The following is a 15,326-nucleotide window of genomic DNA, read 5'->3' on the forward strand; positions in this document are numbered from 1 at the left end:
ACTATGTTTGGCACGTTACCAATGGTTACCACCTCAGCATTCATAAGACAACACACACTCGGCTCCAGTAATCAAACACACTCACACACATACAGTACAGTACACACGTACACACACACACGTACACACACACACACACACACACACACACACAGATGTGTGCTGTTTATTGTGTAGTCAGTGCCCAGATGAACACACCCTTGAAGTGTGTGTTGATCTTGATAAAAGCTCTTGAGAAGTAAAACATTTCAGGAATTAGATTACAAACGGACCCACACAAGCTGACGAACACATAATATTTATTTAGGACCTGATTGTATTTAATTCCATATTTCATTTCCTTATTTCCAAACGCTCCTTCCTGTCCAGAAGACACGCCTTTCATTAAACTTCAGTTAGGATTCAGAGGTTTGGATCGTTTACCGAGGGCGCGTCTCACCTGATTGTGTACGTACGTGCGTGTGAACCAACAGTTGTAGGAAGTCCTGTAAATGTGTGTGTGTGTGTGTGTGTGTGCCCAGGGGACAGTGAATCAACACATTACAATCTAATGCAAACCAGGACAATATCTCTGCAGTGGACTCTTATCTGTGTCGTTCACTTTGTGAGGACTCAGTGTCAGAAAAGTGCTGATACATTTGGAAGCTGCAGGTTGTTAACGTTTTAATGACTTGAGTTGTTGACACACACACACACACGAGGTGGATAAGAACTGGGTTTTTGAACGTTTAAGTACTGAGGCACTCTAACTGCTGTTACCATAACTAACACTACTACTATCGAGACCGAGCAATTGGCCGATAATATCGGCCAATGTGAACCTTTCACAGAAATATTGATATCAGTATTTAGGTTTGCCGATTTGCACCAATATGAAAACTTTGATTTTACAAAAAATAAACGATGCAGAAAAAATTGATGTTTACATTTTATGTAAATGTTTATTTTCTTAATTCAAGTTCTATATATCGGGTTGTACTTGTGTTTTCTTTTTATTGAGACTGTCATACATGACACAAGATTAGGATCAATATTTTTTTATTGATATATATACTGTATATGGCGATATACTGGTATCTTTTCAGGAAGTTCAGGAAAACCACTGACCAGAGTGTTAATAACAAAAGACTTCCTTGTTGTTTGTGGCCAAGCATATGAATTTCTAAAGACACTTTCGCCTCCGTGTTACATTACAACAAAGCTCCAGTCGTAGGATTCAGTTTTCAGGATGGCCTCATTCACCACAAACAAAACTACCTGCTATTCTACTGAGATTCATTTACACCTTTGCTGAACCGCGTTGTCAATGATCTCCGATAGTGAAGAACTGCGGCACGGGGTCATAAACACAGTCCTCTCTATATTCACAGCCTTCAGTGTTCCATGTGCTTATTATGTGCGCGACTGTGTGTTTCCGCGGCTCCTCGCCTGTACGCAACAGACATCTCCCCTCAGATTCCCCCTGAAGTAGATGGATGACTAGGGGAAGGTTTTAGCGCCATGGCCCTCATCAATCCTGCAGTGTTTGGAAGTGGCGGGGCACTAGCCGGCACTAGCTAATGGGACAGAAGTAAACACAGAACGGCACGATGCTGCTCTGCTTTGCTTTTGCAACAGGGGGCTGGACTAGTGTGGTTTTTTTTTAGGTAGGTTTGGTTAGAAGCTACTAGTCAAACCTGGGAAAAAAAGGTTTCTGAAAATGTTCTGAAAAATGACCACAAACTAATCAGATTTTACAGTTAAAGCATCTCATGTTGGTATTAATTAAAAGTCTGTGTGTGTAATTCTGCTTCCGTACATTTTCCAAATATAAAAATTAGAGAAAGTAAACTAGATTTTCATCTTCCTCGTAAGTTGCTTTGGATAAAAGCGTCTGCCAAAGGAGAATGTGTAAATATGAATGTAATCGTATCGTTTTATCATTTAATGGATCATCAACGTATGTCGTAAAAAGTGTGAACATCAACAAAAGCTAATTGCAGTCACGAGTTAGCAAAAAAATGTGAGTCATTTTAAATCACTCAAACATTTTGAGTGCATCTGTTGATGTGAACGGTGCCTCGCAGGAAAAGAGATCTCAGACGACGTCCAATCAAGAATTGATGATTTCGCGTGAAGCTGGAAATGGTTAAAAGGTCATCACCAAAAGTTTAGATGTGTCCACAGTTAAACAAACTTGTCTATAAATAGAGATGATTGAGGTCAGTCAGCGGCTGCTCCAACTGCACGGCGCAGCAGAATTATCAGTGAGGGTTAAAAACAACCACAGGGACTTAAAGGAATCACTGGCGCTGGTTAACATCTCCCTTCATGGTGCACGGTGTCTGTGGCAGGAAGCACCGTGACAACTCCAAAACACTACTGTGAAAAATCTATAGGGACTGATGAAACTAAGGATTAACTGTCTGTTAAGAGCATGCAGCTCTACCTACGTACGGGGTGAAGAAGGGAACTGCATACCAACATGAAAACATCACCACAGCAGTGAAGTAAGACGGACGGAGCATCGTGACTCTGGGATTCCTCTGGGCCTGGACAGCTCATCTTCATCAAAGTTAGATACTGTTACTGGTACGTGAGAAAATATGGGGGTTTTTTTGTGTGTGTTTATCGTGATATGATATCAAAAAGAATTTCCAGTCTGTTTGCTGAGGTGGATGCTTCTCCTTCAGACATGGTCCATCACATCAGAGTGTATTAGTGACCTGGACCGGGGGCGAGGAGCATCCATCAGCTCACAGACGAGGCTTTCAGTGTGGGACTCCACTCAGATAAACAGTCACCCCCCCACCTCCTCTTCCTCCTCCATGACCATCTCACTCACACACACACACACACACACACACACACACACACACACACACACACACACACACACACACACACACACACACACACACACACACACACACACACACACACACACACACACACACACACACACACACACACACACACACACACACACACACACACACACTCAGGCGCACATCTTTTGTGTGTGCAGGAATGCACACCATTAAAATTTACGGCAATATACACACATGCACTCAGACATACACACATAAACACATACACAGATCATGCAGGGAGATGTTAACGTTTCTGTGTAAGCAACCATCCGGTCATCAATGGGGGGGAATATAACAAATATTTAAGTTCATCTGTCCGCGTGACTGATGACACAGGCTGTTACCGTTCAACATAAAAATAAAGCTGAGAAAATAACTTTTAACCTTTTTATAACCTTTATTGTCAGTGTTGCCCCAAAGCCCATTATTTTGGGTGTGTGGCCTACACACACATTTCTTGATCACATGCAGATTTCAGCGCTGACCCACCTTCGTCGGAGGTCCTCGGCAATGGTTGCCCTGCAGCTGAACAGGTAGGCCCGCAGCGACTGCAGCTGCTGGCGGAGACGCAGCACCGTGCTGAGCGGCTCGCAGTGCTCGTACAGACAAGGGTTGAGCTGCTGCACGTCGAGCAGCGGCTCCTCGTACACAAACTCCAGGAATTCTTTGGCCTGTTTGGAAACCTGGAGGAGCACAACGGAGTCTACGTCAGGCACAATAATGCAAAAGTTGTCCTATGTTTCCATGGAATGAAAAAGCTAAATTGAATGAGTTGATTGGTGAACATTGAAGGTGTGATCATTTTCTTAACGTTTGGATGAAGCCAGGCGAGCTGTTCCCCATCGCTTTCATTATGCTAAGCTAGGCCAACGTCTCCTGGTTGTAGCTTCAGGTTTTAGTTAGGAAGCAAATATGTAATAATTTGCGAAAAATGTCAAACTGTTTCCTCTCATCTGCAGCGATGTGCACTTACATGAAGTAAAAATGAAACCAGATTTTAGTAGGCGTATAGGAGGCGTTTGATTGTCATCATGTACTTTACAATACATTGTAAGACTCTGCTGATGTTCCAGTCGCTGGTAGACAGCTGGTACAGTAAGTATGTGGAGGTGATGTGTAGTGTGTGCTCTCCCACCTTGTGCTTGCTGGTGTCCCAGTTGTGCAGCAGGCGAGCTGGGATGAGGAAGGAGTTGTCCTGATGGCAGCTCTGGCAGTAGTACCAGCCACTGTAGTAACACACCTTTGCCTTTCCTCTGGACAGGCCGACTGGACGCTGACAACCTGAAGAGAAAGTCATCGGGTAAGAGAGTGTGTGTGTGTGTGTGTGTGTTTTAAAGTATTGGATGATGCTCTAGAGAAAGTCTGAAATTCTCTAAAATCACTATAAAACCACTTTTATGAAAAGTGCGTGTGTGAAAGAGGGATTCAAACAAATGCAACAAACGTCGTCAAAAACAACTCAGACTTATTGGACAACATTTATGGGTCCTAACCTGATAACTGGCCCTCAAGTGTTGCACCAGACAGCTGCTGGTGTCAGCAGTCTGCTGGAGCAGGACGATCGAGAGAACACAAAGGTTGTGGAGCAAATCACTTTGGCGTTAATATGTGTCAGTTTATTGCCCCTCACTACATACCACACTAATCCATCCGAATAAACCTGTAGATAATAAACGAGATAGTCTGCGTCTTAAAAGAAGTCTGAGCCCAACATAATACAATATGCATCTATCACATTCATTTTAGTTATATTCTGATTTATTGCGGGGGGAAAAGACTATTTATAAAAATACTCAGGTGAACAGAAGTTATTTAAGAAAAAGAAACTAATGCATCAGTATGCTTTACATCACGTATTTTTTTGAACTTCAAGATGGAATTGGTAACCAACAATTTTGTGGATGTGTGGACACTTTTCCGCAGTTGATTTCCCAGATATGTGGGAGGTTAAACTGCAAAAGTTAAGAAAAGTTAAGCTGTGTCCGAGCTTCTCTCTCAGACTCTGTTTTTTTTAAATAATCAGCTATACACATGCATATGGACAAACGTTTGCAACACTGTGAATGTTTCAGGATAGATAAAGTGTCACCGTATTATCACCATACTTCCAACAACTACTGCATCTTGCCCCTCTTTATGACAGCCGGCTTCGAGCGTGGCCTTAAGGACGAACAGCTATAAAACTACTTCAGTCACTCATTCACCAATTTAAGTAACCAAAGAAATTGGAGAATAAAACGATATAAAGATCTTAAATTACTGTCATGTTGTATCTTTTATGGTTAAAGTTCAGGCTACAGTAAATGATCTATCTTTTTATATCTCAGATTTCTAATCACAAAACAAAATGTGGCGTTCTTACGCCAACAGTTTAAAATCCAATTTCATCATGAGGTGTCATTTGCTAGTAATGTACACAAGACTATCTGAGTGAATTTGGTCCAATCAGGCCCTAAAACTCATAAAACCCACATGATTGTTCTTCAGTATCATGACTGACCTGCTGATGTTCAATATTTTCCCGACAGTTCATATTCAACACTTCCTCCAATTTCAATTTCCAGGTCTGCAAAAATCTACCTGCCACACTCATCTGAAGTAATCCCTCAGATGAGTGTGTAGTCTCGCCTCCGTCCAGTAGTCACAACAGCAGACTCTCAAGACAAAAAGTGTTTTGTGGAACTAAAAGACCAACAGATCCTCTGCTCTATTCATCCCGATCGCTGCCCCGCGGCCTGCTTTGTCTGCCAGACCCTTTAAAGTTCATTTTCACTGTGACAGGTGTCCCTTATCCTCGCAATCTGGGGAGGGAGGCACATGGGGCCTGGAAGGAAAAACAGCAAGCGAAGAGAGGTGGAGAAGAAAAGAAGACGGGAAAACCTTTATCTCGGGGTCTTTTCGAAAACAGAGGCCTGGAAAGAGAAAAACAGAGAAGAAGAGGAAGACAGAGGAAGGAGGAGGACGTGTGTCGGCCTGTTTTGTCAGTGGAGCTTCAACACAAGAAGCAACCCCGGGCTGAAAGAAGGGAAACAACAGAGAAAAAACCCAGAAAGAATGAGTTGGAGACTGATCGAGAGATGGGAGGAGAGAGAGAATTGAGTGAGAAGAGAAGAAGCGCAAGATCAAACAGGGACAGATAAAGAGAAGAGACTGAAGAGAAGTTAGTTCAGGTCCTGTATCTAACACAGACAAGAATCTGACGTCTGAAAAAAGACAAGTCGTAATCAGCTCCGAGAGCTGGATCCTACTTGATCTGACCAACAGAGAGAAAAACTGTCCTGTTTGTCAGCCGCACATACACGGACTACAGCTGTAACTAATAATCACTGGCACCATTGATTCATCAGATGATTTATTTCCTAAATCACTGGTTAATTCGAATATAACCAGTGGTGATAATTCCTATAATTTTTGTCGTTAAAACACAGACATTTAATAATTTATCCACCACAGACAGAAAATGTATCAACTGTAGAGCTGCAACAGTTTATCAATTAGTTATCAACTTCTAGATTAATCGGCAACTATTTTGATAATTGATTAATCGATTAAAAAAAAGGAAGAATTCTCTGATTTCAGCTTTTTTCACCATTTTATGACATTTTATGGACAAAAAACTGATCGATTAATCGAGAAAATAATCGACAGATACTCGATAATGAAAATAATCGCAAGTTGCAGCCCTAATCGACTGTAAAATGTCCAGCTCGTGTTGACACTACATCATGGGACTTTGTATCTAACAACTGGTATAAATAAGTCTTATCTGTATCTCAATTTTTCCCCATGTTGCGATCACAGTGATCACACATCCAGGGAAGTTAGTGCGGGCGTCATAGGCCTGAGGGACGAGTACAGTTTGCAGGGGGAAGGTCGTGAGACAGATGGAGGCGGCTGTATGAATCTGTAGACGGCCTACCGATGGCCTAACAAAACATCTGCAATTACAGTGCAGAAGGTTTTCCACCACTGGAGCTGACTCAGTGACCTCCGTCAGCCATACGACGGTCGTCATATATCGGTCCCTCGGGAACTTTGCAAAAGCAAAGCTGCTGAATGGGCTCTACTTATTTGATCTTTTTCAGGGTTGCCCGGAGCTTTTGGACGAGTGGCTCGAGTCAGGCGGCCTTTTATCTTAAATGTTTTTCTTGAGAGTGTGGCCAAACTCTGCAAACGGCATTTGCATCTGAGTCCACCTCCCAAAGCCCCTTCAGATGTGGTCTGGCTGTTCACATTCTGCAAAGCTTTCTGCCATTTTCACTGTACCCCAAACAAACCGATGGAAGAGCTATGAGCTATCCACATCCATTTTCACACACTGTCCAAAGTTTAAACAAAGGATGTGTGTTTTCCCTTTGGATAAGCTGGAAAAAGTCTTATCTTATCTTAAGGGAACCATGATCGAACACGTGTGGTACCCAGGCCTAGGTAGGCTAATTATAAGCAGTGAGCTCATGCTGTTGTTGGGGTGGATTCTCTTTCAACAAACCTCAGACCACGGGTTGGGAGCCAGCAGGCAGAGGGGATGGTCACCAGTCAGTAAAAACAAGTGTGTCACTTCGAGGACTCAGCTGACCACCGGGGCCGACGTTCGGGCCAACTGTGGCCTCAAATTTGGTCTGTTCCTCGCACGACCGGAGGAACAAAGACGCATATGTATATGTAGCCTATAAAAAGAAACAACGCAAAACTAAATAACAACCTTTAACCTTAACCTCAAATTCTATATCATGAGGACAAGAGGAGAACACACCCACATGTGCACAAACATGACGGCCAAAGTATACTTCTACCGCAGCGGCAGCTCTGCTCAACAGATGATGTGGGGCAATGGAAAGAAAAGACCTAAACCTCAACAAGTAGCCAGAGCAGGAAGTCTCGCCAATGAGCAGAACTCATGTGGACAGCATGTATTTGTTTAATAATTTCAAATAGGGGGCACAGGAAGAGCCTTAAGGTGCAGCGGTCGTCCTCGAATAATGACGGACAAACACAATTAGCTATTTACTCGACCGTGCATTGGAAAAACAAACGGTTAACTGCTTCTGACTCGACACAAGGCCTTGTGTGAGGAAATTGGTGTTTTAGTGACTGATCAGACAGAGTGTGAGGGACATTGCAATGACGTCGACCCTCTACGGAGAGCGTCCAAGAAGAAAAACATCGCTGCAACGTTTCAAACATTGCCAAAGGAAAAAATTAAGAAACAAAGAAAGAAAGAAAGCCTGATGAATATTGGCAGAACATTCTTTGGTCAGTGATATTAGTTAATTGATCAATAGCAGTATAAACATTTTAATACAAACTAACTTCCTTCAGGTTTGAAGACATTTTATGTCTGAAAAACAATTATCAATAGTTAAACTGCATCCCAAAAGAACACAAACAAGAGGCCAAAATAATATTCTGTGTGCTGTTTTCTTAAATGTTAAGAGAAACCTTTAAATAATACTTTCCGCTGGAAACTACTTCCACTGTTTCCAGCACAGAGCAACAACCGCTTTCTCTGCTGGTCTCTCTCATCTTTTATGGGTCTTTCTGGGAGGAAGGGACAGAGGGAAAGATGAATGGGAATTGAAACGTAGCTCAAAAGGTCTAACGATTGTACTGCGGCTCTCTGTAGTGTGAGAGAGAGAGAGAGAGAGAGAGAGAGAGAGAGAGAGAGAGTCACATTGACCTCCCCAGGGTGAGAGAGAGAGAGAGAGAGAGAGAGAGAGAGAGAGATGACATTGGGGCAAAAAGGGGCTCACGCTTTCATCTGCCCGCCGCTGGTTCAAACCACCACACCTCTCAGAGGACACTGGTGTGTGTGTGTGTGTGTGTGTGTGTGTGTGTGTGTGGGTGGGTGGGTGGGGGTGGGTGTGTGTGTGTGTGTGTGTGTGTGTGTGTGTGTGCGCGCGCGGGCGCGCTCGCGCTATGTACACGTGTGTGTGAATTAAAACTGGAAAGACAAGCGAAGCCCCGAGCTTTGATGTGTCTCATTCACACCGACCAAACACTCAAATGATAATATGCACAAATGGGGAGTACTATGAGTAAGTTCATGAATGTGTGCACGCACGCCCCTTGTGTGTGTGTGTGTGTGTGTGTGTGTGTGTGTGTGTGTGTGTGTGTGTGTGTGTGTGCTTTACTATATTTGTCATTGGGGTCTGACAACCAAACTTTGAGGTTTGAGACTTGGTTTTAGGGTTGGGGGGTTAGGGGGTATGGTCAGTTGTGATGGTTGAGGTTAGTGTTAAGAGCTAGGGAATGCACAATGCCAATGACGGGCCCCCACAAAAATTGTCCAAGGGTGTGTGTGTGTGTGTGTGTGTGTGTGTGTGTGTGTGTGTGTGTGTGTGTGTGTGTGTGTGCGCGTATGTATGTGTGAGTTGAAGAGAGAAACTGTGTCGTTTGATGTCAGCTCACCTCCTACTTCCTCCTTTCCCTCATATCTCCTGACTCCCCACTCCCCCCACTCCCCCCCCCTCCCTGCCACCCGCCACCACCACCCCCACATCCAACAGATTCACGTGGGGTGTCAGGGGCCTGAGAATGTGCTCCAGTGCAACAACAGGGGTCACCAAAACCAGAGCAAAAACTCTACACAATGCTTGTGCATGCGTTTTTGCGTGCAAGGTGATGGGGGTAGCCAGGGTCTTCAAACAAACGAACATGAACTGTTTCCTTTCAAAAGGAATCAGAAACGCAGCGGCTCCCATGTGTAATTAGTTGAATACATTTTAACATTTTGATGTTAAATAACCGATCGCTGGATATGTATGGATGGACGTAGCATGCATATGCAAAGGGGCCGAGCTGAATCAAGTTCAAAGAGAAATGAGTTGAAACGAAAGTAGCACACTGAACATTAGGGCTTTTGCTTGTCGCCACCATCAAGCAGATCTTTCATTAGATTAGTGGCTTCATATATGAATAATCAGATGTGCACTCAGGTTAAGAACAGAGGATGAATGCGTTTGATGAATCAGGCTGATGGAGTTTGGATGGCCTGTGTGAGTGTTTATCATAGATGGACAGGTCTACAGGTCAGACAATATTCTATCTGTGTAAATGTTATTTTTTATAAGACGACAGCAGCCACGTCAAGACTGATTTACCAGTGACGGGAATATTGTAGTAAGTTACAGAAAAAGGCTATGGAAGCAAAGAACATTGGCATAATTTTTTTTAATTGAATCAACATTTGAAATTTCAACACTACTGACAAGTGTTGAAAATTAAATACCACTGAAAGGACTTAAATGAAATATATTAGACTTTGAAAACCATCTGAATTCATGTGGTCTGAATTTGACACTGGGACATTTTCAGGAGTCAATATCAAGTTGCGCAACACAAACAATTCTTCCTTGGTCATCTCAATGTTCTCAAGTTCTGATAGATATTTCACCTGCTACATATTCAGAAGCTCATGTGTTCGGTGAAATTCAGACCTGCAAATTCCAAGATGTAGAATTCAGATTTGAACATCCAGGACACAGAGGAAAAACAAATGAGCCTGCATCTTAATAATCCGACCACTAGCGAGCATGAATGTATTATGGAGAGCTGCATGTCGCATTCAGAGATGGCGCCATATTCCTTTTTATGACAGCTAGATTTCCACGGGTTTTTTCACATCTCAATAAAAATTAGCCAAGAAGAGGTGAGAGTCGGGGGGAAGGGCAGTGGATAGAAAAACAGCAAAGAGCACGATTTATTTAAAATTAAAAAATTGTAATTCTTTAAATTGATAATTTTTTGATCTTTAAGAAACCTCGTGGATTTAGAATACAGTACAATACATTTTTTTCCAAGACCTGCTAAGAAACACTGCAGGAGACGAAGAAGCTCTGAATGAACTGGTGAAAGGAAACCGAAAGAAAGAAAAAAAGGCGGGAAATAAATGGGAGCGAGCGAGCTGAAGGTGTGCTCTGTATAGAAAAATGGACATATCCAGCTGTCCCTCACATCCAGCTCCACCCGGAGACCCTTCAATCAAACAGCCACGATCAGGCCTGACCACCGCCGCCGCATCCCCAGGCCGCTTTCATTCGCTCTCAATTCATTCATTCATTCATTCATCCATTTTTTCCCTCTCCTCCGGTGCTTTAAGCCTCCCAATTATCATCAGTTGCCCCCGGACGGCCTCGGTCCTTGTTCCCATTTCAGCTGGCCTTTCAGGACAGCCTTGCATTAATAAGCCAGTTGTTACAAATAAAAAAGGAGGGTGAGCGGTGATTATTCAAAGCCCTCCTAAGAGAGAGAGAGAGAGAGAGAGAGAGAGAGAGAGAGAGAGAGAGAGAGAGGAAACCCTCATTTCACACCCAGGGAGAGTAAAAGCACCGCCTGCCATTTGTGGGGCTGTCAAAGGGCCTGGTGTGGTGTGGTGACGGAGAGGAATAATAATAATAATAATAATAATAATACTAAAGGAGGAGAGAGGCTGTGATGGTCCTGGATATGAGATAGGGTGAAGACTAAATACTGGAAAAACACCAAGGAAAACGTGCATCTGTTCAACATTATTTAAACAATCATACAACTTTGTATATATATGCGTGTGTGTGGGCCACTCACCTGCACATCTGAAGCTCTGAGCGGTGAGCCCCTTCTCCACAGCCAGACACGTGAGGATACTGAGGAAGCTGGTGGTGACCGACTGCCTCTTGGCTCTCTGGGCCTCCCGCTGCCTCCTCTCACGAGACGGTCTGGATCTTAACAGCACTCCCTGGAGGCCTGGAGCTCCGTCTCCCGACTCGCCCCCTCCTCCTCCTTCTCCTTGTGCAGGCCTCTGCGCTCCCACTGCCTCTCGCAGGGTCTCCACCCATTCCCGCGCCTTGAGGTGATCGTCAGCCCGCAGTCGGAGCACGTCTTTGGGGAAAACTACTTGGAAATGTTCCCTTCTGTCCTTCCACGTCTCTCCGTTCTCCGGTTCCTGATCCTGCTGCACGGCCAGGCAGGAGGCCAGGGAGTACTGGTGGAGAGACTTGGACACGGACCCACGCCCCTCGGTGGGGAAGGCTTGGAGAGCAGATCTGGTCAGGACGAAAGTGAAGCTCCGCCAGTTGTTCTGGTCCATCAGCTGGTGCAGAAGACCTGCTCTGAGGACGTCCTGGCAGCGTTGGGTGAACAGCGGGAGGGTGGTGGGTCTGCTCATGTTGCCAGAGTTAGACTGGAGAGACAGCGAGGCCTCCGCTGAGGTGGGGGTGTCGCTCTCTTCGTCGGGCCTGGTGTCGAGCCCTGAAGGAGAGGGGGACGACGAGGGGGACATGGGTGCAGCAAACTTGACCTGTTGGTGTTCCACCGCCGTCTTACACGGGCGGTTTTCCTGCCTCACCGGTCGGACCGCCTGCACCTTCTCCCACATCAGCCGCCTCCACTGCAGAGCCTCCCATTGGCTGGCCGCCCTCAGCTGGAGACGCGTGCTGTTGAAGAACAAAGCCTGCAACGTGCGCTGATCGGCGGGCTGGCCGATCTGGCCCGGCTGGCCGTAGGGCGCTGGCGAGATGACGCTCTGGCAGTGTGACAGGGAGTAGGCAGTGCCCAGCTGGCGGTTGGCGCTGCTGTCCAGAGTGTAGAGCCGGAGCTCGCACGGCGTCAGCTCAACGTGACAGTGTGTCCAGCGGCCCCGTGGCCCCTCACGCTGCTCCATCGCGCCCTGCTTCACCACACTGCCACTGCTGCTTTTATCAGCTGGACAGAGCCACCGAGGGAAAAAAATAGATGAGTAAATGTTTGTGTTAGCACAGCTGACACAACACAGTTTTATTTTCAATAAACACCTTCCAACCAGGGAAAGGTCTTCAGATTTTCTTCAGTTTTGATTATTTCGAGAGATATCACTTTGGTAGTGGAGAACCTTTTTAGGTATCCAACATTCACCCACTGAAACGTTTGCAGCTCGATACTTTGTGAGTGTTGGCAAAAGCAATTATTTGAAGCCATGAAAAACAAACTTCACCGCACACCACACCACAACGTTTCACATTGCCCAGTTGAACCAAACACTGACAAAGATTTCATCAGTTACAACTAGTTCCTGTTTTGTTTCAATCTCACTTCCCTAGAATGAGAAGCGGAGAGAGAGAGCAGAACCTTCTCCTACTCCTACTCTATAGAACAGGCCAGAAAAAAAAAACTTCAGATAGTGCGGAGAAAAGTGAGAAGTGAAAACATATTTTAAGAGCTGCAGTTCTCTGGTTTGGTAATCATTAGACCAAAAGATGTGCAAGTGTCCAGAATAAGACACAAGTCGCATTCGGTTTTAAAGTCACATTTTTTGACATCATTGTGTAGACAGTATTTCATCAATACGTAGTTAAGTTGTACTTCACATTGAAATACTTCAATCACCACTGTTCCAAACATCAAGACATATTTTGACCTGCAAATCTTTAAATCGGTGCTTAATGGGCAGATGGGTTTACTCAAAAATTACAACAATGACCTCCATCCCTCCCCTCACCCATCCTGATTTAATTGTAAACCCCAAACAGAAGCCGTCTAATTGACAGATATTGACTTTTGTTTCTTTAACGTCCTGAATCACTCGAGGGGGGAAAAGGGAAAAAAAATGCTAAATCCGTCCCAGCTCCTGTTAACTTAAAGGGTGTGCGAGTCAAGAGCCTCATCAATCTTATCACAACGGCAGCGGACGCGGTGTCACTCTGCGTCTCGGACTTTGCATGTTAACAATTTTTCCGCTAAAAGGAACAAATGGATATGCAAATAAGTCGAGCAGGAGTCAAGTCTGGTTGATTGGCGGTCTTCACGCTTGGGAGGGTCGAGATGAGAATATTAGGCATTGTGGCGAAGAGAACTGCTCTGTTCAATTAGCCTTCATCACCACCTGGTAGGTTTTTGACAACGCACTCCGATATTAGTCTAATAAACACATGCAAGCCTTTCAACCAGAATTAACACTTTCCCCTCAGTGCTGCAGAATGAATCTCCAGAACCACTGACTCGATTGACCCCGAGTCAATCAAGACACAAAACCTCCGCTTCAGCCTTAAATAAGCAAACTCACCCACTGATTAGGGAGCCAATCATAATATAACACATTGTTTTTAAATCAGATGGCAGTGGGTTCCTGTATACCAATCTACATAAAGACTGCAAATGAAAAGTGCATCTGCATACACACATCAGTGATATCCATCTACAGTGTTTCTACAGGGTTCACCAAGGGCGCTTTCACATCTCCTGTACCTTGTTTGGTCCGGACTCTGGGACCTTTTAAATTTACTCCAAACCCAAATAACAGCTGAGAAAGGTTCCTCACATCCAGAGGAATGGTATGAGCTGATTTGCTGTAATTCCTTTTTTTCTTTGCAAATGCAGTCCTTAGAGTTCAGTAGGCACTGTTATAAAACATAAAGGAGCTTTAATAAAAGCTAACGATTAAGACTGTTTGGTCTTATATACACGTGCATAGTGTGTATATGATAATAATCATCATTTCCATTTACCATCTAAACATCCCCAGCTGTCACTAATGGAAAGGCAAACCGGACAGGGTTTTTTTCCAGTGTGAATGAAAAGATGAGGGCTGAGCCAAATCACTTTGCCTTCTGCTTATTACCGTCCCTTTTTTCCTACTTCTCTCCTTTTCAACGCACATCCAGCCAAACTAAATAACCTGATGCCTTTTCACACATATGCTAATACTAAATAATCCTGCCAGTGTCAGGAGGCGGGTAATTGGGTTGCCTCTTCTTTCGCCTCATTTGAGTCCATTTGCTGACAGGATTATAGGCTATTATCCCTCAGGATCCCTCAGGATCTCCTTAGGCCGTCGGATTGGCCAAAACACACAAACAAACTGTGTGTGTGTGTGTGTGTGTGTGTGTGTGTGTGTGTGTGTGTGTGTGCGCTCTCTCTCCCCGAGCAACAGACTATCATAGCACAGCTGTGTCATTTCAAGTTATCATCATCTTCTGTCATTATTGCTTTCTCTGAGGATGCTTCAACATGAGTAGAGCATACGCCCCAATCTCCAGCACAAATAGTCCAGGACGTCCGTCCTCCCGAAGCCTCTCAAAGGCTGAGGCGGCCTTCCAGTGAATGGACGGTCGACCACATCACAGCGGCAAGGGGGGGGGAGGTGAGCACGTTTGTGAAAGGCCTTGTTTCTCGTGTTAAGCATAAAGAGATAGTCACCTCAGATGACATTGTATTGTTGTTTAATGAGTCAAAGCAACAACAGCTCTTCACACCATAAATCCCCAATCAGGAAAGTCCAATGCAAATAAAAGGGTCAGTTCACCCAAATTAGAAAACTTAGCTAAATTGCAGATCGTTACAAGGAGGATACATCACTGTAGTGGCTTGATTCAACATGATGTATTGTGATTTTGGACAGTTAACAAAAACAGAACAAAAACACAATACTGAAATTTGCAAACTATTTAAACAAAAAAAGTAAGAGAAAAACATGGGAAGTTATATTAAAAATATATATAATTTACTGTTTAGACACGTGCTGTT

The 15,326-nt window shown here is 44.3% G+C and overlaps 1 protein-coding gene across 2 annotated transcripts in view; it reads right to left on the minus strand.

Moving 5' to 3' along the window:
- plekhm3 (pleckstrin homology domain containing, family M, member 3) overlaps nucleotides 1-15,326 on the minus strand; it is a 31,875-nt gene that overhangs the window by 13,155 nt on the left and 3,394 nt on the right. For both annotated transcript variants that reach the window (XM_035604926.2, XM_035604925.2), the window contains exons 3-5: nucleotides 11,415-12,530; nucleotides 3,988-4,133; nucleotides 3,342-3,535 (exon numbers count right to left, since the gene is read on the minus strand). In XM_035604926.2, the coding sequence (XP_035460819.2) occupies nucleotides 3,342-3,535; nucleotides 3,988-4,133; nucleotides 11,415-12,530 (1,456 nt within the window). The remainder of the gene's footprint in view (nucleotides 1-3,341; nucleotides 3,536-3,987; nucleotides 4,134-11,414; nucleotides 12,531-15,326) is intronic.

The sequence above is a fragment of the Scophthalmus maximus genome, chromosome 14 (genome assembly GCF_022379125.1).
Source record: "Scophthalmus maximus strain ysfricsl-2021 chromosome 14, ASM2237912v1, whole genome shotgun sequence".
NCBI lineage: Eukaryota > Metazoa > Chordata > Actinopteri > Pleuronectiformes > Scophthalmidae > Scophthalmus > Scophthalmus maximus.